The following is a 25,930-nucleotide window of genomic DNA, read 5'->3' as shown; positions in this document are numbered from 1 at the left end:
GCCCACCACAACGTCTGGCTATTTTTTGGTTGCAGCCATTATTGTTGTTTGGTGGGCCGGGGCTGGATTTGAACCCGCCAGCTCAGGTGTAAGTGGCTGGCTCCTTAGCCGCTTGAGCCGCAGGCGCTGAGCCAACTTTCCTAAAGTTTTAACTGGGCCCTGATACTTGGTTATCTGACTACTTGTACTGATACTGACAGAACAAACAGTGAGTTTAGGGTCACAGAAGAAGTCCCTTATGTGTAAGTCCAGTACGCTGGAGTCTGTCCTTCTGTTCTAGGCATTATACCACATCTTTCACTTCCATATCAAAGCAGTTTTTCCACTAGATTTATTTTTAAGCTGAAAAAAAAAGATTCTACTGTCTTGGGACCACTAACAAATATGAAAAACAAGCAATTATTCCAATAGAATTAGCACAAATTATACCTTTTAATTACCTTGTAAAGTAATTGTAATACCTCATACATAATAACTTACAGTATATGCATACCTTATAGATATTAAGTATTACAATGTATGAATAGTTCCAAATCCAGCTAATAGATGTTAAATTTTACTGTAAGAATACTCAAGAATAATTTATTTCAAAATAGAGTTTACAGGATAGGGTATCTTTTATTAAATTTTCACATAAAAAGAAAAAAGTACACAGGGCACTAATTATAAGTAACACCACAATTAATTGGGTATCATCTCTCTGTAAAGAATAGGCAAGCAATGAATCATTTTAGTAACATTTTTTCCTGGTCTTTCACTTTCTGTATCCTCTTTTCTTGATTTCTGATCATTGAAGACATTGCTGAAAATGTTGACAAAACAAAGTTAGAATAGAAAAATCTACTTAGGATTTAAATTCAGTTACATGCTTCTTAAAAGATTAGTTAGTATAGAAAAGATATATTCTGTGATTAAGAGAAGTTGTGATGTAGCATATTTTTTTAAAAAGTTGGTGTTATGGAACAGATCTGAAGGTGAGTCTGTATTCTTTCAGTTGTTTTAAATGAACCTAATTATTATAAAAGTAGTATACACTAATTAAAGATTAATTTAGACACCTCAAAAGGGTACAACAAAGGCTACGTTCTTATTTTTCTTCATAAACAATGCTATAGTAAATACTTTTGTATTCAGACTTCTGTGCATTTGTATAATCATGTCTTACAGAATAATTTGCCAGATGTGGAATTTCTTGGTCAATGGTATGTACATTTTAAGTTTTGCTAATACTCCCCAAATCCTCTCCAAAAATATTTGTTTCCAAATTTCTAAGAGACATCCCTTATAGATACTGCACCTAATGAAAAGGTCTTTTAAAATTTATTAGACAAATAAAACGTGTCTTCCATGTATATTACTACAAGGTGGCATAAATCAGATAAACTCAGAAATATAAATTAAAGTGTGAATGAAAATAGGGCCAGTAAAATAATGCATTTTCCTTTAAAAAGAAAATTCATGGGCAGCGCCTGTGGCTCAAAGGAATAGGGTGCCGGCCCCATATACTGGAGGTGGTGGGTTCAAATGCAGCCCTGACCAAAAACTGCAAAAAAAAACTCACAATAAACTTACAATCAAATGTTTTCACTGATGTTTATATACTGATGTTATAGGGATCTGGAGTTCTCAAAAGGCTCTGGAATGTTCCTTAACAACAATTTATTAACCTTAGTGTACTAAAACATATGCGGATTTAGGAGGCAGGAGCTGCAGGGACCAAGTCCCAGCCCTGCTTCCCCTTGTGTGACTTAGCCCTTACTGACGCTGGTGCTCTGAGCTTCTGTCTGCTCATTTCCAGCGCCCCAATGACACGCCCCCCTTCCTCAGTGTTGTGAGGCCACATGAAGAAAATGTAAGTGAAGCTCTGAGTACAGGGCCTGGCGCAGAATCAAGAAGTGCTCACTAAATGTGAATGGTAACTTATTATTAATAAGATTAAATTTATTTTATAAATATGTGTCCATAGAAAAATATTTATTTCCTTCACCCAGCAATTTATATCCTCTAGGGCTAGAAAGACAGAATAAGAGAAGAGATGTGTTCCAAATCTCCTTTCTCTCCGATGAAGTCTCCCAGATTCATAAGGTTACACCACAAAAGCCTGAAACCTGATAACCCCCCATGTCCGTGGTGCTTAGAACGTATGGCCAACAAGATGCCCAGCCTCTTAATAGACTATAATAGTTTCTTATTCAAAGGGCTTTCGTATTTTTAGCAGTGGCTTCTTTTTTCACTGTGTGGCTCCCTGGGTGGCAGAGTCTCCTACAGTGCTATGCTAACTTAAATCCTGTGCATGGCTAAATACTATTCTTCTGCCTTCTGGCTACTGACTGCAATACCATCTTGGCTACCATCATGCACATGCTTGTCTGCAGACCTAACAGGGCAAGAAAGACAGCGTGTGAGAGAGGTCCACGTGAAAAACCACTCAGAACGTGTGTCCTCCTGGGCGCTGATCAGCAGGACTGTTGACCCTGTTAGGTAGATGAAGGGGCAGAGCATGGCCAGAGTGACCTACCCACAGTCACATTAACTAATTAATCCAGGAACTAGTCGTAGACTAAGACATCGTGTTTTAACAAAGCTTTCTTTATTGCTCATTCAGCGTCCTCTGGGTGGGCTACAGAGAGGAGGCTTAACCTGAAGGGAAGGTGGCTATTCCTACGAGCAAGAAAGACTTCTCCAGAAGTGCACACTGTACCTTGGTTTTTCATCTGTAAATCTTCTACCAGAGTTTGCAAGCTTTCCAGTCTGTTCTGAAGCTTCCTGCATGTTTTTCCTGTTGTTTCTATTGGCTGAGACTGTGAATCTATTAGAAAATTGCTTAGATGTGATATTAAAAGTCTATTCGATGTCTTTTCAGAAGCATGCAATTATAAGCATAGGCTATAAAGCTTTTCCTTTAAAATAAAAGGAACCAGAAAAACCCATACTATACAAATTCTAAAAGAGTTATAATATTTAAACCTTAAAATGCTATTTTTTTTTTTTTTGAGACAGAGTCTCTGTCACCGTGGGTCTGAGTACCTGGCATTATAGCTCACAGCAACCTCAAACTCTTGGACTCAAGTGATCCTCTTGCCTCAACCTCCATGGTAGCTGGGACTGCAGGTGTCTACCACAACACCCGGCTATTTTTAGAGACAAGATCTTGCTCTTGCTCAGGCTGGTCTCCAACTCCTGAACTCAGATAATCCACTCGCCTTGGCCTCCCAGTGCTGGGATTACAGGCATGAACCACTGCACACAGCCCTTAAAACACTATTTTAAACAGAGAAAAACAAATTTTATCTAAATATTGAAGTACTAGCTTATCTGATTTTGTTTTAATCCAATCAGATTTACTATTATTTAATTCCATTGTACTAAGTGGTACATGAGCGAGAAGACTACAGATAATGGAACCAGGCCAGTGCCCATGCTGTCACTGCAAGTTGCTGTCAGGAGTACAGGAGTGAGCCATCATGCCTGGCTAATACTTTACATTTTAAAAATACTAAATGGATAGCTTAGAAACATATAAGATGAAAGAGAACACAAGTACAGAAAGAAAAATAGTAAAAAAGAAAATGGACTAATATGTGTGATTAGTACTTTGTCAGCATCTAGAAATGTGGAAGGCACAGTATGCCTTTATTAAAAGGATCTGTTCTATAAAATGTGGGTTCAGTCAAAAGGCTGCATTCAAGGATCCAGAAGGCCCGAAAAGACTGAGAACTGACTTGACTGTGGTGCACTAGGCCTCATGTATCTGCCATGACAGGGAATGGTGTCACAGAGCACTGGGGCTGTCGGGCCATTCTCATACACAAGGAGAGACATTTCCAGTTCAAGTCAACAAATACATATTTGACACCTGCTTTTTTTTTTTTTTTTGAAGACAGAGTCTCAAGCTGTCACCCTGGGTAGAGTGCCATGGCATCACAGCTCATGGTAACCTCAAACTCCTGGGCTTAAGAGATTCTCTTGCCTCAGACTCCCAAGTAGCTGGGACTACAGGCACCTGCCACAACGCCGGCCATTTTTTCTGTTACAGTTGTCATTGTTATTTTAGCTGACCTGGGCTGGGTTCAAACCCGCCAACCTTGGTGTATGTGGCTGGCACCCTGCCCACTGAGCTACAGGCACTGTCTTGACATCCACTTATTTACCAGGCTTGTGCTTACTCAAAATCAAACTAGTTTCCTTGTCTGTCTTATCAAATAACAAGTGAATGCAAAATTTAAAAAATGGGAAAAAGCTGGGCGGAGCCTGTGGCTCAGTGAGTAGGGCGCTGGCCCCATATACTGAAGGTGGCAGGTTTGAACCTGGCTCCAACCGAACTGCAACAAAAAAAAATAGCTGGGTGTTGTAGTGGGCGCCGGTAGTCCCAGCTACTCGGGAGGCTGAGGCAAGAGAATCACCTAAGCCCAGGAGTTGGAGGTTGCTGTGATCTGTGTGATGCCACAGCACTCTACTGAGGGCGATAAAAAAATAATAATAATAAAAAAAGGGAAACTGTTGACAGGTTTGTAGAGTAGATGCCTGTGTGCACAGAGACTGAAGGAGGCCTGTTAAGTTTAAAGAATATCAGAAAGAGACAAAAGTCACTCATAGGATTAAAAAATTCAAAACCTTATAACAAAATAGAGGTAAAATCTATTATCCATGTCCGAGAAAAAGAGACAATACTTACATATAATATTCACATACATTTACTAAATTTGCACAGTGTACACAATAGCTGTTCTATTCAAATAAGATTTAAGGAACACACTGTCAACCAGGGCTTGCATATAAAAACAGCACACAAAGTCTTATTAGTTCTACTAAAAGAACTTTCAGTTTAGCAGAGTGAGAAATGAATTAATCCCGAGAGACATTCCATTATTCTTACCTTTGACAGATTCGGAGGAATGAGCAGGTTTGCCGCACCTGTACTGTGACACGGAGCCCACTGACTCCTCCACTGAGCTGGTGAGCAGCGAGTGCACTGGGGATTTCTTAGGAGAGGAGCTGAACGAACGGCAGGGAGAGTTCTTCACGGATGGACTTCCTGAAATTTTGCAGTGACACAAGTAGAAGGACAAAATTAATTAAAAACAGTACACTGTACCTCTTTAAAAAGTCAAACTTCCATGCGAAAATGTTCCCAATGATAGGAGAAAGGGGGATATTCTGGTAAATATCCCAGGTTTTCACTAAAATTGAAAAGGCCTGTGCCTTAGGAAGGGGGTGAACAGGAACGAGCCCCGCCCTGTGGCTCTTCAGATAGGGCAGGTGGCAGGCGGCAGGAACACAATAGCATCTGTGCATGTAAACAAACTAAACACAGACAAGGCACCGTGCTGCTGTGTGACGCTGGGATGGCAATGACATCACTAGTCAGTAGGAATTTTTCAACTCCCCTGTACCTTAGGGGACCACTACTGTATACGTGGTCTGCCCCTGACCAAGAGGTTATCAAGTGGCAGGTGACCTTACCCTGACGCTCTTCTCTAAAAGAAGAAAAAAACTGGAAACGCATCTTTCTCTCATCTCTTTTCACATTACCGCAATTCCTCCTACTTACATTATTTATTCTCCAGGTACGCAGAATAGCTATAGCTACATTTTTGAATACTATTTTCAGTTTCATTCTTTCCCATTCATTTTGTTGTCTTCCCTTATGTTAGATCCTTCCAAATCAAACATATTCTCTATAATTATTTTTTCTTTCCTATTTAAAAAATTCTGTGTAATTTTCTGTCATTTCAGTCATGCCTCTTTTATTTTTCATTGTAAAAGTCTTTCTCTATTATATTTTAATTTTTCTTTTCTATTTCTAGTCTGAGTTATCTCAGTTTGCTTTTCAACAGATTTTGTTGTCTTTCAATCTCTTCCTTCAAAAGCTTGTTTTTATAGAGATCATCTTGTCTGTAATTCCTTAGAAATTACATAAAGAACCATCTGTCTTGATTCCTCTCTTTTTCTTTCATCCACTCAGTAAATACATACTGAGCACCTATGTGCCGATGAGGTTCTAGGTACCTGGGATCTGTCAGGAGACCCAAGAGTTACAGATCTGCCCTTGGGCAACTTCTGTATCTCAGGGAAGCTGCCTGATGTTTTCAAGGAATAGCTGAAGGGTGAATATAGCAGAATGGGTGAAAGAAAAGAAAACTAGGAACTGAGACCTGAGAGTTCCTGGGGACTCAGAGGCTACTCTGACTCGCGTGGAAATGGGGCACCCCTGCAGGCTTGTAAGTAGCCTCATTTCTGGGCTTCTGTTGGAAACTCACCTGTGGGTGGGAACGTGAAGCAGCTGGATGGATCTTCCATGTCTGCCGTGTGTAGCGTGACTGGGTCTCTGGAAGCAACAGAATGGCAAAGCAAGATCCACGTCACAAACGCAAATACGATTTATGGACAGAAGTGAACCAACACGGGCAAACTTGATGGCTTACAATATAATCAGATAAGCTCAGCCATCACAGAGCCTCTGGGTAACTCCACTCTGCACTCGTGACCAAGTAACATGTTACTATTATAACGAGAATAGTTGTGCCTTCATAAGTCCCCTGGAAAGGAGCCAGCTCCCTTCTCTCCCATATCTCACAGATACAAGAACTCAGTTGTCCTTTATTAAGCCAGTCATGAAACTATAAAGATGTCAAGATGGCAATGACAACCCTGAACTGCAGAAATTCTAAAATAAAATAATTTAGGAGGACAACTGAAAGTTGCATTATCTTTTTGTTTTCGGTACCTATGAACATTCTGCAGACTGAAAATATTATAAGGAATGATCTTGATTAGAACATTCGTTTTTGTGTAATTATAGTTATAAAACCCAAATCACTTTTCTCATTGATACTAAGAGACGTAATCTTCATAACTCGTCAAAAAATGCAGAACCAAAGAAACGACAACAAAAATCTTCTTAGCGGGCAGCGCCTGTGGCTCAAAGGGGTAGGGCGCTGGTCCCACGTGCCAGAGGTGGTGGGTCCAAACCCAGCCCCGGCCAAAAACCGCAAAAAAAAAAAAAAAATCCTCTGAGCAACAGTAGTATCACTTTATAAAACTGTAAGACTCACTTAAGTAAGAGTTGGCAGGAACCACACCGTGGCCTGAGTTGGGTGCCGGGGTAAGAATGTCACAGCAGCAGCTCTCAAGCTGGCTCCCTTCCAGGGGGCTTACAAAGGCAAAACTATTCTCGTTATAATAGTAAGATGTTACTTGGTTAGCACCCCACTCTCACCAGTGCAGAGTGGAGCTACCCTGAGGCTCTGTGATGGCTGATGTTATCTCATTAAATGCATGCATGGATATGAGGACCCAGTGGTCTTTTATTAAGCCAGTCATGAAATTGTAAAATTGTAAAACAATGCCTTCTCAATGACTGGTTCCTTCCCAAGTAGCCAGGAACAGTACACAGTAATGGTCACAAGCACAGGAGCCCAGCTAGACCTGAGTTCAAATCTGAGGTGTCTCTGCTATATGACCTTGGCAAGTTGCTTAAGCAATTTGAGTCTTCATTTCTAACCTATACTATAGAAAGGAAAAGAATGCCTCCCTCATAGATTATATTATTATTTGAAGACAGGGTTTTACTCTGTTGCTGTAGCTGGAGTGCAGCGGTGTCATCATAGTTCATTACAACGTCCAACACTCAGGCTCAAGCAATTCTTTTGCCTCAGCCTCCTGAGTAGCTGGGGCTACAAGTGGGTGCCATCACACTTGGCTAATCTTTTTCTATTTTTTTTTTAATTGAGACAGAGTCTCACTTTGTTGCCCTCAGTAGAGTGCTATGGCTTCATAACTCACAGCAACCTCAACCTTAAACTCTTAGGCTCAAGCAATTCTCTTGTCTCAGCCTCCCAAGTAGCTGGGACTAAGGTACCTGCCACAATGCCCGGCTATTTTTGTTGTTGTTGTTATTGTTGTTGTTTGTTTGTTTTAGCAGGCCTGAGCTGGGTTCAAACTCACCAGCCCCAGTGCATGTGGCCAGTACCCTAACCACTGAGCTATGGGCGCAGAGCCAATCTTTTTCAATTTTTAGTAGAGATGGGGTTTTGCTCTTCCACAGGCTGGTCTCAAACTCCTGAGCTCAAGTGATCCTCCTACCTTGGCCTCCCAGAATGCTGGGATTACAGCCACCATGAGACAGGGTCTTGCTCTGTTCCCTGGGCTATAATGCAGTTGCATCATAATAGCTCATAGCAGCTTTGAATTCCTATGCTCAATCAATTGATCCTCCTGCCTCAGCCTCCTGAGTAGCTAAACTATAGGCATGCACCACCATGGCCAACTAATTTTTTAATTTTTTGTACAGACAGTCTTACTACACTGCCCAGGCTGGTCTTGAAATTGTGGCCTCAAGTGATCTGGCTCTGGCTTCCCAAAGTGCTGGGATTATAGGTGTGAGCCACTGTGTCCAACCAACCAGATTTTATTAGTCTAAATGAGCTAAGTCTAAAACAACCAGAAAATACTAACAACAAAAATATGCAGGAGTTAGATGTAGTCAACAATAGGTATGAAATAGTGCCATGCACCCAGATGAGAAAGAAATCTAAACACCTTTTTTTTAAGCTAAGAGAAAGGTATACAGTTCCCTTCTGTATCTGTGAGTATAGCATTCATGGATTTGACCAACAGGAAATCAGGTTGCATTTGCACAGAACATGTGCAGACCTTTTTGTTGTCATTTTTCCCTAACCAGTACAGTATAACAGCTACTTACAGTATATTAGGTATTATAAGTAATCTAGAAATGATTTAATAAGTATAAAGGAGGATGTGAGTTGGTCATATGCAAATATTACAGCACTTTACAGAAGAGATTTGATCATCCATGGGTTTTGGTGTTCACCAGGAATCCTGGAATCAATCCCCCACGGACACAGAGGGGCAACTGCATTCAGAAAGATTCAAGTTCTCTGTATTCTGATCAAGTGAACTGTATCAGAGACATACAATACTATCTTAATTTACTCCCTAAACAAATATCTACTGAATGGCTATTACGTGGCAGGCATTATGCTTGGTGCTGAAGATACAGCAATGACTAAGCTCTCATCTAATTAGATTTTAACAGCAAAATTTACTTTCATATCTTATAAGAAATAAAGAGGGGGTTCAGTGCCTGTAGCTCAAGTGGCTAAGGGGCCAGCCACATACATCAGAGCTGGTGGGTTCAAATCCAGCCTGGGCCTGCCAAACAACAATGACAACTACAACCAAAAAATGGCTGGGTATTGTGGCGGGCACCCTCCCTACTTGGGAGGCTGAGGCAAGAGAATCGCTTAAGTCCAGGAGTTGGAGGTTGCTGTGAGCTGTGATGCCAAAGCACTCTACCCAGGGTGACAGCTTGAGACTCTGCCTCAAAAAAAAAAAAAGAAAGAAAGAAAGAAAGAGGGCTCAGATATCTCTATTTTTATAGGTGGTGAAAATAGAAAAGATAAAAATAAGTTTGTCCAGGCATTCAGTCAATAGATAGCACTGAAGATTCTCAGCGACCTGAGGACAGGGCCCGTACCCGGCCTGCTTGTTGTTACACTCTCAGCGCCTCGCACAATGACAGAGGGAAGTTTTTAAAACTAGGGGCTGATGAGACCATTTCTTACCTACTAAGAGTTTCACTTGATTTGCTGCATTCTGTGGAATCCCTTAATGAGTTGTTGCTTCTGTTGGTAGAAGGATGAAAGAAATCAAAGCCTATATAATATTATTCTCTTACCAAAGTAACAAAGGTTTTGAGAGAAATAATTTATTTTTGTTTCCTTTTTAAAAATTCCAAAAATTTTATTTTTCTCTTAGGTGAAATGATATCATCTGAGAGCCCAAAGGATAGATCATAAATATTAACTAAATAATAAAACAAAATTGTTCCTCTGAACTTTTCTTTCAGATACATACAGATTTAAAAGAGTAAATAGTATGGAGAAAATCTTAAAGACAAAGAGAAAGGAACTCTTGGGAAGGAGGCGCCTCCTGGCTTAGAGCCTCATGCTGGAGTAAAAGCAGAGTGGTGACAAGTTACGGAGACTCTTCAGCCATCACACGCTTAACACAGCAGGCAGGGAGCATCTGCTCAAGATTTCTAAGCAATGGCCACAGTGTTTTATAAGAAAAACAAATTAATATTAGTCTTTTTTCTTTTTTGGCTAAAGTTAATTTTTGGAAGTTGTCTTTGATCAGTGTCTTATTTAGGGTTATGGATTTTATTTGTTTATGCTTGTTTAATAACTTTATTTAAAAATTCAGCTATCCAATTATTGATGAAAACAGAATTGTTTTCAATAAAGTTCTTATAATTCTAAATTGAGCTTGTTACCACTTCCTTCTGGACCACTCTTTTCTCCAAAGTTATAGAAGCCACTGTAAATATCTGCATATACCGAAGGTCTTCTATTTGCATACCATATAAAAATAGCTTCATGTGGGTAAACATCAGAAAAATTCAAAATTAAAATATGTCTATTAAGTTGACTTCTAGAAAGTGAATTACTTTAGTGTATTTCATTAAAATCCTTTATAGAGTCAGTTACACAATAGACCAGCTTCCTTCCATGAGCCCAATATGCCCATTAAGTGCCTTGTAAACTGTCCCAACAGACTTCCCAAATTATAGGCCACATATAAAATTCTTGGACAATTAATATCATTCAGAATTTCGGATTCTTTTTACCTCCGGCATATGTCTGATCTAAGGCTTGATTCAGTAATGCACTCTCTTATTCCATCATCTCTGTGGAGACAAAACCTCTGTTAATTATATAAAGAACAATTTCCAGATTCCAAATCTTTTTAGAATAGTCAATGCTTACATATATTTAATTTTTCTTTAAGTCACAACTGCATATTTTAAACTTCTAAGCAAATTTGCAAAGGGCTGTCTCTGGAGTTCATCAGAAATGTGAACTCTTTAATGAGTCTGGCTGAGTTTAGGCTTTAGTGCCCAGGGCGTTTATAGGATTACAGCAAATTAACATAAGCTCTCTAGGACCAGACATTTGCATTTGATGCAGTCCAATCCAGGCCAAGGCCATCAGTGGCTGGAATGTTGGAACTTGATCAGGGAGGCCCTGCCGCCCTTGTAGGGAGCTGTGCTGAGGGTGGGGTCTCGAGCTCCCCCTCGCTGGGCCTCTGTGCTTCACAGGACACACCTCCATCAAATGAACTTACTGCTCGGCTTACAAGGCATACTACAGTTATGACAGAATCAAAGTGCTCTGACAATGAACATATTCTTTGATGGAGTGGTCAGTGGAACGTTCCTGACATTATGTGGTTCAGATAATGCAATGTTATGCTGGGTAACTGGGCTATTATTCATACTTTACTATTGTTATCAGTGTTAATAACAACTAGATAAACCCAGCTAATATGTATTTTGATGCCTCAGGTTAATATATACTAATTGGACACCTTAAAGAATCAGTTTTTTTTTTTTTTTTTGAAGACAGGATCTCCACCCACTGGACCCTGGCTCCAGTGCCATGGTCACATCACAGTTCACAGGACCTCAAACTCCTGGGTTCAAGTGATCCTCCTGCCTCAGCCTCCCAAGTAGCTAGAAATACAGGCACCTGCCACTGCCCCCAGCTAATTATTTCTACTTTTAGTAGAGACGTGGTATCACTCTTGCTCAGGCTGGTCTTGAATTCCTGACCTCAAGTGACCGCCCCCCGCAGCCGGCCGCCTCCCAGAGTGCTGGGACTGCAGGCATGAGCCACCACCCCAACCTAGAGATTGTTTATAGAAACAGGTACTATTTCAGAAAGTAATACTTTTAGATACAGTATTTGTCATATAACTACAAAATGAATATTACAGCTATGGGTTATAATATTAAAAATAGAAATACCCTAAGCTAATCTAAGTGACAATAAAATAAAATGCACTGTTTAAAAACATATGGGGGGGGTCACAGTGTGTGACACACCTTTTTGGGGACTTTACCTAACAAATGCAATCATCATAACCTGGTTCTTTGTACCCTCAATGAATCCCCAACACTTAAAAAAAAAAAGCTGCAAAAATAAATAAAAATGTATGAGAATCTCATTGATTTTTACAGCTGTGTACAGGGAAGGGCTGGAGAGCTGGCTGAATCCTTTCTAGATCTGGCCTTTTATTAATTTGATGGAGGTCACCGGCACGAACATGGGGAGAGCCCAGGCCTTTCCTATCAGCTTACACCTGGACTGGTCAGTAGTTCTCAGGGCTCTAGTTTTAGCTCCACCACTGCACTGTGTGGCTATGGAGAAGTCAACCTTTTTTATTTTCCTCATTTATAAAATGGGATAAAACCTACCCTGCCTTATCTCAAATGGTGGTTCTGATATTTAGGTAAAAGTACAGAAGCAAAATGTGTTGGGAATTATAAGTTACTACACAAACGTAACTTATAATTATATATAAGTTACATAATGATAACCTTGCACTGACTACCGCCTGAACCGAATGGCCGTATTATTTTTTCTCGATGTCAAGCTGTTTTATTTTTGCTTAACTCCTCCATTTTCATAGTGCTTTCCCTGGTAACTCCAGATATTCTTTCAAGTTATTTAAACCTCATCTCCCAGACAGTAACAGGTGGGCAACTCAGGCACTCATGAGGTCCACTCCCGCCCTGAGTGCACACAGCCTTACACGGCCACACACACGCCTCCCAGGGACGGGCTGCTGGTGTCCTCCTCCGCCTTGCCCCGCGGCATGGCCGGCTCCTCGTTGATTACGCTTCTCAGCTCTTGGAGCAGCTGTTTCAAGTCCCTCGTGGGATCTTCCTTCAGTGGGTTCACTTTCCCAGAGTGCTGAGTTAAAACAATTTACACAACAAAGATGCTTATTTTTCAGATTCGTATGCTATCCTACTATACAGTTCAACATTAAACAGAGAAACAGAAGAGCAAGAAGAGGGAGAGAAATTCACCCATCACCTTGCTACACAGGAATAAACAATAATAACCAATCAATAATCAATAGTGTACGTCTAACTAATAGATATATGCCAGCTATACGCATGGATACACATGTGTACATATTTGGGATCAAACTACACACATTTAATTTTAAGCTTTTTTTATTTTAAAATTTTAACAACATAGTATGACAACCCTTACCAGGTCATTAAGTAATGTCAATTACATCAGGGCAAGATAATCTCAGTGCTTTGTTTACAGCTAAACTAATTTTATAAAACTATAGAACTTGAGAAATAAACTCTTTAGAGAAAAGTTAATATACCCCCCATATTTTACTGATAAGGAAAGAGAGATCCAATATTTTTAAACTGTTAGTTGATATTTGAGAATAATGTAAAAATATTTTCAGATTGATAGTGTTCTCCAAGGCATATTTATTCAATAAGAGGCACAGACATTCCCAATAGACACAGCCGGAGGGAACAGAATTGACAGACAGAAGTTGGCCTGGTTGGGCAGGTGGACCTGGTGGGCCCCCGAGCTACACTCCTGCCCAAGACACATCCACCCTGCTGTAGTTACACCTGTCCCACAGGTTGGCTGCTGAGGGGAAATACTGCACATTTCTGGTTATTTGGGCTTTCCTTTCCTAGGGGCCAGGCTAATAAGGAGCTGATGGTCCTGGCACGTGCCTCTTCCCATCCCCACTGAGAGGTCACAGAGAGCATCCAGCTGAAGACATCAAGAGTTCGGACTAAGTGTGAGGTGCAAATGGTCTTTCCAGTTTACTGATGGTCACGGTACCTGGAAATTGTCATGAGTCCTTGTAAAGTTTAATAAGTTAGACTTCATTAAATTATCAGATTTGACTCCATTCATTAAAAAAAAACAAAGATGAGAATCAGTATCTTAATCATGAATAAAAACATGTGTCTTTCAGAGGATGACCCAGTTTTACCAAACACTGGCTTTATTCTTGTCCGAGTCCTGGTCACATAATACATAACATGGAATAAAACCTGGTAAACTTGATAAAGAAAACCTTGTCCCACTGCAATCTTCAGTCACCTTAGTTCTTTTTTTTTTTTTTTTTTTTGAGACAGAGCCTCAAGCTGTCCCCCTGGGTAGAGTGCTGTGGCATCACAGCTCACAGCAACCTCTAACTCCTGGGCTCAAGCAAGTCTCCTGCCTCAGCCTCCCAAGTAGCTGGGACCACAGGCGCCCACCACAATACCCAGCTATTTTTTAGTTGCAGCCGTCATTGTTGTTTGGTGGGCCTGGGCTAGATTCGAACCCACCACACCTTAGGTGTCTGTGGCTGGACCTTAGCCACTTGAGCCACAGGCACTGAGCCAGTCACCTTAGTTCTAACACGGACTTCATATCTTCTTATCCTCTGCCCACTAGAAAGTGCATTTAATAAGCTTTGGCAGGCTCAGTGCCCATAGCTCAGTGGTTACAGAGTTGGTCATGGTGCCAGCCACATGCACCAAGGCTTCTGGGTTCAAGCCTGGCGTGGGCCAGCTAAACAACAATGACAACCGCAACAAGAAAATAGCTGGGCATTGTGGTGAGTGCCTGTAGTCCTAGCTACTTGGGAGGCTGAGGCAAGAGAATTGCTTAAGCTCAAGAGTTAGAGGTTGCTGTGAGCTGTGAGGCCATGGCAGTCTACCTAGGGCAACACAGTGAGACTCTATCTAAAATAATAATAATAATAAGCTTTGGCAATTATTGTTAAAATGTTTAAGCCCTAGACATTCATCATAAATGATTCAACTTTCCCCCCCCCCATCATGGAACTCAGGTTCTCCAAGAGTGACTGGTGTTTTATAAGACAAAGTTTTTAAAAAACAGTCACTTCTACTATTCAGTTAGCAATTAATCACAACCAGTCTGATGACACTGTCTTGTAGCCTTCATCCTAACACTTGTCTTCCAGACTTCTGAAATGTCCATTGCTCCTTCAGTTAAAATGCAAGTACCGCAGAGGAAGGACTTGGTTTAATCATCATGGGTTTGTCCTATAACTTGTATTTTGGGGTGTTCATTATTACAAGGGAAATACTTCTTTGTGGTTCAATGTCCTCATCTTTAAAAATGAGGGAAATGACTTTGCAAAGATGGTAAAAAAAAATGAGAATTATTTAATGTGTGCATATTAAGTTTTCAAGAACACTCTCCCCTCAGTATAAAAACATAATGCATATAATATGCTTACTGACCCAGGGCCATGCATTTTGGTGCAGAGCAGTAAGGAAGACTGGAATACCTTTTATCTACCACAGCTCCTTTCTCTGAGCTGTTCACACTTGTGTGGGTGCACGTGTGGTAACCGCGGTTGCAGGCATCCTATTGCATGTGTGAAGGGCTAGGGGAAAGGAGTTCACGCATCACTAGTGCCAGCCCCACCAACAAGGCTGGCTCCCCTTGTCAGGTTCCAGAAGAAGATGACTTCACTATATTTGAATAAATGGAGATTGTTGTATTATACTTAATAAAAACGAGACATTCCCTGAAAATAAGTCCTAGTATGTCTTCTTGAGAAAAAATAAATATAAGACAGTGTCTTATTTTCGGGGAAACACGGTATCCATGGCATCTATGATGTCCCCTTGATATAAGTAGGAGTACTTTCTGTCTGTTTCCTTTTTCTTTCTTTTTGTAAACTTCAGAGAAAAAAATGACATGGACACTGCCAAACTTTTTTCCAAATAGTTTTTCAAACAACTTCTTGTAAGGTGGGATAAGTTCAACATTTTACCTTTTTCTGTGGAACTTACTATACAGGGAGGAAATAATTTCACTTTGTATTTTACACAATACTTTCTACACTGACATTCAAATAAGGGCAAGGCACTGTCTCTAGAATGAACCTACCATTACCTATAAGAAGATAATGCTTTCTTCAGTTTTCCTGGGAGGGTTACTACAAGCGAACCCACGGGAGTAGTATTCGGGAAAGCAGAAGACGAATTCAGCAGTGGTCAAAGTTTTCTAGAGGTTCTGATTAAATATTTACACGATGAGCAAAATAAACAGAAGCAAAAATGCAGAACCTGAAAGTTCCATCTCAGCCAATTTTATAACTACCACTTGAAGTATGACTTTACTATAGCTATGTTCTCAAAGAAAGTATTAGTTCTAGTATGTAAAAGTATAATTTCTATGCAAACTACATTATTATTTTCAACTAAAGGAGAGGTAAATGTGACATAACTCTAGCAAATGTTAACCATTTAGCAAATAAATATTTTTTTAAGTCATGTGTATATCCCTATCTACCTATCCTTGTCGGCTCTATGTAAAGGATTTTTTGCTACATGCATAGATGTGAGAACTATCTCCAGATATTTTTCATCCAAATTTTTGGTAAACCTAAAACAGCTCTTAAAAAATTAAGTCTGATCAATGTAACCTAATTCTTTATACCCTCAACAGATCCCAAATAATAAAAAAAAATTAAATCTGTGGATTTTAAAAAGGAAACTGTGAATTAGGAAGCAAAAACACAAAGTTAATTTTGCTGCATGTTTATTAGATGGGTCTGATAACAAGGGTGCCCATTACCCTACACCTGTCCCGTTATCAGCTGATAATTTTGTATGTAAAACTAGTGGTTCATTTTCACTTTTATATGTGGTTATTATTTGTTTACAAATAAGTTTGAACATTTTTCATGTTTACTGGCTGTCTGTAACCACATCTTTAGTACATGTTTCTTTTAGAGTATATGCCAACTTCATTTGGATATATAAAAACTCTATATATTGTAGATATTAAGCGTTTATCTATTGGAAATATTTTTCTGGTTGTAGTTTCTTTTTAGTTTTGTTTATGGTAGTTTTGTGATGTAAGCAGTTTTATTTAGTCAAAATTATCAATCTTTCCTTTTAATGTTTGCATACCTTGGAATCATTTTGTTAATTCATTTTTAATACTTTACATTTATGGCTTTAATTCATATAGAATGCATATTGATTTATAACATCAACAAAACACACTTTTTAAAATTAGAAAATAACTGAGAAATAAACAATTCTAAAATATTGTTTAGATGACTCCTATCAGGCTGGCAAAGAACTAACTGAACATAAGCTCTTCCTGAAGGTACTTGAGCCCAGAAAGGATCTTGCTCTCTCCCACCCTGATCCTTAGGATAAACATTATTATTATTATTTTCTTGTGTGTGTGAGACAGAGCCTCACTCTTTTGCTCCAGGCTAGAGTGCCTTGTTTTCAGTCTAGCTTGCAGCAACCTCAAACTCCTGCCTCAGCCTTCTGAGTAGCTGGGACAACAGGTACCCACCACAACACCCAGCTAGCTTTATACCTGGCTAGTTTTTCTATTTTTAGTAAAGATGGGGTCTCACTCTTGCTTAGGCTGGTCTTGAACTTCTGAGCTCAGAGGATCCACCCACCTCAGCCTCCAGGAGTGCTGGGATTACAGATGTGAGCCACTGTACCCTGTCCATTAAGGCTATTTCTAAGGATACATATTTGCAATATGAAACTACTACAAGCTTTTGGTTTCAGGGGCAGAATATAACCTTATACCCTAAGGTGTTAAACTTAAGGTTTATTTTGTGGTTCAGTGAATTTCCTATTACATTTTGACTCAAATCATTTTATGTTAGATTTGTTTCTAAAATTACTCTTATATCTCTAATGTATCTCCATCTTCTCCAAATGCTTTCTCTAATGGCCTTGAGTCTTATGAGTTATGGTGTAAGCTAAGTAATGCCTAAGGAGAGTGTGTGCTTCCCAACCGGTTCTATCTCCCTCTCTAAAGATAGAAGATAAATGAAAAAGCTAAAAATGGGTGGCACTTGTGGCTCAAAGAGTAGAGCACCGGCCCCACATACCGGAGCTGGCAGGTTCAAACCTGGCCCAGCCAAAAACTGCAAAAAAGAAAAAGCTAAAAATAATGGCTTGATCTTATTCAGTTTGTATCAGACTATTTTATTTTGAGAATGTCTGCCCAAATCCATCTCTTAGACTTGTATTCCTTTTAGAATATTGTAATAAGATGGAATATAAATATACTATTTATATAGTGCATTAGAAATGGATGAGTAGGATATAGAAGAAAAGTTACAAAGTGTTGCTAAAAATCTTGGTGACAAGATGGATCCTTCATAGGTAAAGATCAAGCATAGCAAGTATCAATTATACAACCAAAATAAATGATATACCCTAACAATATTTTATTTTTATATGCTGAAATAGCCATTATTTGAAATACTAACCTAAAATACTTCTACATCAAATTATTGATCATACATGTGTGAATGTGTATATACATGTGTGTATACACACATATATAGTACACATCTTTTCTAGATGTTTGAGTTTTGATCAAATCTCTTAATATAACTTTTCTGGTTGTCTGATTTTTTCTTTTTTTTGAGACAGAGTCTCAAGCTGTTGCCCTGGCTAGAGTGCTATGGCATCACAGCTCATAGCAACCTTCAAGTCTTGGGCCAAAGTGATCCTTTTCCCTCAGTTTTCCTATTTTTAGTAGAGTTGAAGTCTTGTTTTTGCTCAGGCTGGTCTCAAACTTGTGAGCTCAGACTACCCACCCGCCTCGGCCTCCCAGAGTGCTGGTATTACAGGCATGAGCCACCTCGCCCGGCTGGTTGACTGATTTTTTTTTATCTATAGCATAAGGGGAATCACCAAGAGAATTTTAAATGCCTTTGAAGCTTTAAAACTGTAAGATCCTCATTCACAAAGACCTAATTAAACATAGTATCAGTTCGTGTACATTATAAATGCTTCTCTGCACAGAGCGCTCAGCAGTCAGTGTGGAGAAGCAGTGCAGTGGTTAGGGGCAGAGGTTTTAGACTCAGGCTGTCTGGAGTCAGTCTTGACTCAAGTACATTTTTGCCATGTGAGCCGTTTGTAAGTCAATGAGCTTCCCCAGGCTTTGATCCTCTATCTGTAAAATAGACATAATAGTAGCTTTTATGCCATGTTGGGTAGCTGTGAGGAATAAACTAGATAATCTACAAAAGTACTCTGCATGGTGCCGGCACGGGAGCAGAGTCGGAGCTATGATTAGAATCACAGAATAAGGAAACTTAAATAATAAATGAAGTTAGTGAAGGGGCAATGTAGAAGAAGCAATCAGTGCTGTCCCACTTATAACACACTTGGCATTTACTACTGTTCTATCCTCAGATGACACTAAGGGAATTAGGAAGGATAGAGCAGAAAAGGGCAGAAGCAGCAAAACTTTGGGAGCCGGAGAGCAAACGGATACTTCATGACTGACTTAGCAGAAGAAAGAAAGTTAGAACATAACGAATCTGCATAGAAGTGGCCAACAAGAAGCAAGCTGCTCTGTGTCAGAGCGTCCAGAAAGCCCAGCGCGTTCTGAAGGGCCAGGGTTGGGCCAGGGCAGCAAAACAGGTGGCCCAGCTGACAAAGTCTACAGGAGCAGCTGTGGGATTCTGGGCTCTCTCCTCTCATGTGCAGATGATTACTCTCACTTTTTACTCCTAAATGAATTTAGAGGCTTGGCCTCTGCGTGAGGGTGAACCAAAGGCCTTTGGACTCCAAAGGGAATGTCAGCCCAGGAAGAGTGAGGCTGTGGACTGAGGGTGTGAGTCTCCAGTGAGGCCGCACAGACGCCGCCTCTCAGATGCTGCTGAGGGATTCACACCCACACGCCTCTGCAGGGGAACTAACAAGCCCAAGAATAAAGACTTAGGAATATTCTTCGAGTCCCTCAATAAAAAGTAATACCTAACCATCTACCTGTTGGCAGACCCTGACCATTTTCCCCGGAGCTTTCAGCCGGACTTCAGGGCCTCAGCCTCAAATCTGAACCGACAGGCAAGGATTGCTAAGCACTAAAGGAAAGTCTCTGACTTAAAAGAAGCCAACAAAATAGAAACAAATGAATTCTAAGAAAAACTAATAATTCAGGCAACAGAAGAAATTATTTAGAAACTGAAGTTAATATCCTTAAACAGAAACAAGAGAATACAGCATCCATGAAAGAAGAGAAAGGCATATAACAAAAACACTTTTAAAAAAGGAGGTTCCTGGAAATTTTTTTTAAATGATCAGAAAATTCAATAGTTCTTTGAAAGATAGAATTGAAAAAGTTTCCCAAAAGATGGGAATTAGAAATGAGGAGATGGAATATGGAAGTCAAAATTAAGGAAAGGCAAACAGATGATAAAGACTTGAGAGTCAAAATGCCTTAAAAACAACAAAATTCTGAGCCTTGATCAAATGTAAATGAAGAATAACAACATTCAGACATGCAAGGTGTTAAAACTTAGAATGAAATGGGCACTTCCATGGGAAGTGACCGCATTACCTCACCACCAAAACAAAGACAGACACCAGGAACGGCAGTTAAGCCTAAAAAACAGGAAAAAAGATGAAGGGAAGTCCCTAGATCTGGGCAGAAGGAAAATCCAAGAAGGCCCCATTCCCCCAGCCTAGAGAGCAGCCTACGCAGGCTGGACGGGGGCACCCATCACGTAGGGACACAGCGACTTATGAGGGGACCTGTGAAATTCATTAGCTCCTACAAAAAGGAGGGTGACAGGCTTTTTTTCAGAGAATTTTGAGGGATAATCAGGTCTAAGGATCCAGAAACTAAGCAAAAAAAAAAAAAGCAGAACAATTATGAAATCTGAGGGTAAACAAGAAATACAAACACAGTTCACTGCACGGTTTAGCTAAGGAACAGTATTTACACAGTCACCGTAATCTGAACAGTCAATGTGATTTAACCAAAATGTATGATGGGACTACATGTGAAGGGTCACACAGGGAAAAGCAATGTGTGTGTGTGCATGTACATGTGCACAGTTAAAAGAAAGATAAATTGATATATTCCCCAATACAAGTGTGTAGATAATATATAGAACTGTATAAACAAGGAGTAAAAATACAAGAATCTTTTTCTAGTAATCGAAGATCAATCCTTCTGTTCAAAATTCATGAACAGTAGTAAATTCTCATTTCTTTATAGTTGAACACTTGTATGGGATTTGTGATACTATAAATACATATCTTCAGAGAAGCTAAAGCTTTAATTTTATATTGAAAATTATTTTCCTGATCTTTAGAAATATAAAAGGTTAAACTAAAAATAGCCTAGCATTATGATGGGCACCTGTAGTCTCAGCTACTTGGGAGACTGAGGTAAGAGAATCGCTTAAGCCCTAGGGTTTGAGGTTGCTGTGAGCTGTGACTCCACGGTACTCTACCAAGGGTGACAGAGTGAGACTGTCTCAAAAAACAAACAAATAAAAAAAAAAGGGGCTGAGTGCACTGGTTCACACCTATAATCCCAGCATTCTGGGAGGCTGAGGTCAATGGATTGCCTAAGCTCTTGAGTTTGAAACCAGCCTGAGCCAGAGTGAGACCTCATCTCTAAAAATAGTCGGGCATGGCTTGGTGCCTGTGGCTCAGGTGGCTAAGGTGCCAGCCACATACGCCTAGGGTGGTGGGTTCAAATCCAGCCCTGGCCTGCCAAATAACAATGACGGCTGCACCCAAAAAACAGCCGGGTGTTGTGGCGGGCGCCTGTGGTCCCAGCTACTTGGGAGGCAGAGGCAGGAGACTTGCTTGAGCCCAGAAGTTGGAGGTTGCTGTGAGCTGTGATGCCACAGCACTCTACCGAGGGGGACAGCTTGAGGCTCTGCCTCAAAAAAAAAAAAATAGCCAGACATTGTGGTGGGTTCCTGTAGTCCCAGCTACCTGGGAGGTTAAGGCAAGAGAATAGATTGAGCCCAAGAGTTTGAGGTTGCTGTGAGCTGTGACGCCATAGCACTCTACTGAGGGTGAAAAAATGAGACTCTGTCTCAAAAAAAAAAAAAAGAAAGAAAGAAAAAGAAAAGATTAAAGTTAAAAATTTCCAAAGTTTCTAACATTTTAATTAAGGGGCAGAAAAATGTTTTATGTTTAACATCTGTGATTATAAATAAGTTCACAAATAAATCATATATAGCCAATATTTTCATCTGGTAGAATATTTATTAAACAGACCACCAACTTGCCTATGGCATTTGAAGTAATACTCATCTTAGCCATGTCAGCATTTGCTTTGTAATCTGAAAATTCTTGTGATGGAAAAACCTCATGGATATAAGCCTATTAAAAAATTTAACAATTACTGCTAATGTTAGTCCCATTAAATATCTCATTTTTTCTTTTCCCTGGAGGAAATACTCAAAAATAAAAAAAGCATTTTAATTTAGCTGGACTCCATTAGATTTGCAGGAAAATATATAACTCTAAAATTTAGTAATTGAAAATGCCATAACTGGCTTGGCTTGGAAGGCTCATGCCTGTAATCCTAGCACTCTGGGAGGCCAAAGCAGGTGGATTGCTTGAGCTCATGAGTTCAAGATCAGCCTGAGCAAGAGCGAGACCCCAACTCTATTAAAAATAGAAAAACTGAGGCAAGATGATCGCTTGAGCCCAAGTTGGAGGTTGCTGTGAGCTATCATACCACAGCACTCTACCCAGGGCAACAGCTTGAGACTCTTGTCTCAAAAAAAAAAAAGAAAAGAAAATGCCATAACTATAGATATGCTATTTTTAGTGCAATTCTCTCCCATATAAAGTTACTTACATATTATGTCTCATGGATCATGAGATTGGATACATACATGAGACAGGAAGCTGGCTGTGGACTGGGAAGATGGCACATTGGAGTGGGAACGGGTCACAGATGCCGGCTGGAGCAGGCGTGGCTTCATCGAATTTGAGGTGTATCCAGGGCCCTGAAGCTCCTGAAAATCAATACAAGGTGAGCAAGACAGTAGGCAGCTAACAACTACAAAGAACTGTGAGATCAAAATGTTATTTGATTTCAGAGGCAAAATCCATGATAGAGACTTTACATCCACAGCTTTAAAGTATGCTTCTGAAAACAGGCATATATTTCAGGGGAAAATCTACTATTTTTAAAGAACTTGTTCTTGTTACACAGATTACATCCCTTTTGCTACTCCCCGACCAAGCCGGACGTACTCGCACTCTGGGTTTGTGTGCTCTCTCGACTGCTGTGCGTGGAAAACTCTTCCTTTGGGTATCCCCAAGGCAGGTACTTGTGAAATTTGTTTGTGTTTCACTTGCTTGCTGTAAACCAAGGATAAAGCGTGGTGCTTCAATTTGTTACCATATATGAAAAGGATAGGTAGAGTATGTAACAATGTTTGTACAGAGCTTATCATTGCTAGTAATCAGACTATGTCGGAATATGAAGAAAATATACAAGCACATCTAACAAAGGCATGATTTTTGCTTAAACTACTATTTATGATGACCTTACTTTTACATCCAAGGTATGCTGAAGTTTCAGACGCACAGATTCTTGCTCCTGACGCTGTATTATATCTTGACATTCTGCAAACTGCAAAGACGCCTATAATCAAGCAACCATAAGTGGTTTACCCTGCATTCTTTGTGCACTTCATCAACCTACAACGGCAGAGCTGCCAGACCTTCAAGGGAACTCCCCCCACAGTGTAGTTACCCACCTATCTGTTTTACTAGGTCAGGGGTCCTCAAACTACAGCCCGCAGGCCACATGTGGCCTACTGAGGACATTTATCCGGCCCGCCGGCTATTTTTGCCGCTGCTGCTTGTCCTGCTTAGCAGCTGACTCGTCCCAGGCCCATAGTCTGGCCCTCCAATGGTCTAAGGGACAGTGAACTAGTCTTCTGTTCAAAAAGTTTGAGGACCCCTGTACTCGGTACACTGTGAACCACTGGACGTCACGTCTCCATTTTCTGTACCCCTGGCACACACACGGAATTTAGTGTGTGGAGGGCACTCAAAAGAATGAACCAAGGGTAGAATGAGCAAACAGTGCTAGCACAAATTTATATAAAAATAACTACAACTCAAATTAATGGAGTCAATATGGCATATTTTAAGAAACCAAGGTGGCAGGTATGGAAACACATTGCTTATCTAACCGTGAAGGCTCTGGTTTCTTAGTGATCAAGGGCAGGTTTTGTACAATTGGAGGCTCCCAGAGTTTTAGGTGACATGAAGAGACACTTCTCTTGACAAATCCATTACCATGGATCCTTCTTATTCTTTAAGGTGTGTTTTCTACCTTCACTGTCTAGACTCCACAAACTGCCGGACGTTAGCTTTATCATTTTATTGACATTATTAAGCAACCATATTCTACCTAGAGTCCAAGTCATTTTTCAGTGGCAAGTTAGGAACTTGGGAAAGCATTTTTACTTATTCAGGCCACTAAAGATATCAGGAGCATCTTACACCTTTGTGACTTTGACTGTATTAGCCTTAAAAAGATAATTTGGTAAAAAGTATGCATTATGGCTATGTTTTTAAAATTCAGAAGCCCTTTCTCTCTCTCTTTTTTTCCTTATTGTTGGGGATTCATTGAGGGCACAAGAAACCAGGTTACACTGATTGCATCTGTTAGGTAAAGTCCCTCTTACAATTGTGCCTTGCCCCCTAAAGGTGTGGCACACACCGAGACCCCACCCTCATCCTTCCTTCTCTCTCTCTCTGCTCTCCCCTTCCTCTACCCCGCACCGTGTCATTAATTGTCCTCATATCAAAATTGAACACATAGGGTTCATACTTCTCCATTCTTGTGATGCTTTAGTAAGAATAATGTGTTCACTTCCATTCAAGTTAATACAAAGTCTTTTCTTCTTCTTTTTTTTTAATTAAATCATAACTATGTATAATGATGCATTTATGGGGTTCAGTGTACTGACTTGATATACAACAGAAGCGCTTTATCTATGGGTATAGTTTTTCTTCATGCTAAGTGATTAGGGTCCAATAAAAATTGGCAAATTTAGTTCCTATCAACACAGAGCTTTTATGCTGAGCAATTCTATTTAGTTAATAACTACTCAGTGGACAGTTACATATTTACTTAATAACTACCTTATCCAAAGCAACTTCCATATTAGCAACCTTTTCTTTTAAACGGCGTTCCTGAGATCTCAGGACCTCCAGTTCCCCAGCCATCTTGTTCTTTTCTGTTACAACAATACTCAATTCCTGGCCGAGTTTATTCTTTTCCTCTTTCAGAAAGTGTTTCTCCTACAATTACAAAGAAGAAAAATATCACAAATAATCTGCTGGTATAGATCCTGAGAGGTACTGGAAACATAATTAAAATATGCTGAACCACATAAGTTTAAATCATATGCCATTTAATTGCTTCTGAGTGGGGGCTAGGAGCTGTTAAAAGCATATTATTACATATTCTCTCTTATTTTCATTACTACTAGTATTATAACTTCTTTCTAGACTTAATAAATCTTTGATGAAATCCAAAAAATATGAAGTAACCACATTATAATAAAAAGACAATATTTTGGTGAATTGGGATTAAGTAATCATATACCAAATTTTATTGAAATTTATTCTAAATGACAAAAGTCATTTTAAAAAGACACATTATCTGAAATTTTTATGGATTTTAATTTTGTTTGAAGATTGAATTTCATTTCACGAGCCTCCTGTGACATAAGAACCCATGAGACAGGTCTTGGCCTCAAGTCACAGTGATGAGAAGGGGTTTAACAACATCTTAGAGTCTCTTTGACTTTAAACAAAAGTTCATTAAAATTAGTTCATTCCTTTAAAAAGGCACCAGAGACTGAGTAGACAAAGATAACAAATGTATAGTCACCAAGCTAAAATGCAGACGTCAGTGTATTTCCCTTTTTCTTTTTTCTCTTAGAGGCAGGATCTCACTGTCACCCAGGCTGGCGCACAGTGGTATGATCATAACTTACTATAGCCTTGAACTCCTGGGTTCAGAGATCCTCCTGCCTCAGCCTTCTGAAGAGCTGGGACTTTGGATGCACCCCACTATGCGTGGCTATTAACAAAATTTTTTTAGAGACTGGGTCTCACTATGTTGCCCAAGCTAGTCCTGAACTGCTGGCCTTAAGCAATCCTCCCACCTCTACCTCATGAGTAGCTGAGATTACAGGAGCAAGCCACCATGTCTGCTGTATTTCTTTAAATATATATATATATACATGTATATCTATATATATATAT

The 25,930-nt window shown here is 39.8% G+C and overlaps 1 protein-coding gene across 1 annotated transcript in view; it reads right to left on the bottom strand.

The window, feature by feature from the left end:
* Positions 1-571: 571 nt before the first annotated feature.
* The window catches only part of CCDC158 (coiled-coil domain containing 158), a 56,461-nt gene continuing 31,102 nt past the window's right edge, over positions 572-25,930 (bottom strand). Inside the window, exons 14-23 of the mRNA XM_003790125.2 lie at positions 24,800-24,958; positions 23,193-23,285; positions 22,528-22,650; positions 12,631-12,779; positions 10,652-10,711; positions 9,588-9,647; positions 6,261-6,328; positions 4,877-5,035; positions 2,702-2,809; positions 572-802 (exon numbers count right to left, since the gene is read on the bottom strand). Coding sequence (XP_003790173.1) covers positions 726-802; positions 2,702-2,809; positions 4,877-5,035; positions 6,261-6,328; positions 9,588-9,647; positions 10,652-10,711; positions 12,631-12,779; positions 22,528-22,650; positions 23,193-23,285; positions 24,800-24,958 — 1,056 coding nt within the window. The 3' untranslated portion in view covers positions 572-725. The remainder of the gene's footprint in view (positions 803-2,701; positions 2,810-4,876; positions 5,036-6,260; positions 6,329-9,587; positions 9,648-10,651; positions 10,712-12,630; positions 12,780-22,527; positions 22,651-23,192; positions 23,286-24,799; positions 24,959-25,930) is intronic.

Source organism: Otolemur garnettii, unplaced genomic scaffold (genome assembly GCF_000181295.1).
Source record: "Otolemur garnettii isolate 467f Iridium unplaced genomic scaffold, OtoGar3 scaffold00039, whole genome shotgun sequence".
Taxonomy (NCBI): domain Eukaryota; kingdom Metazoa; phylum Chordata; class Mammalia; order Primates; family Galagidae; genus Otolemur; species Otolemur garnettii.
This window is presented reverse-complemented; position numbering and strand designations above follow the sequence as displayed.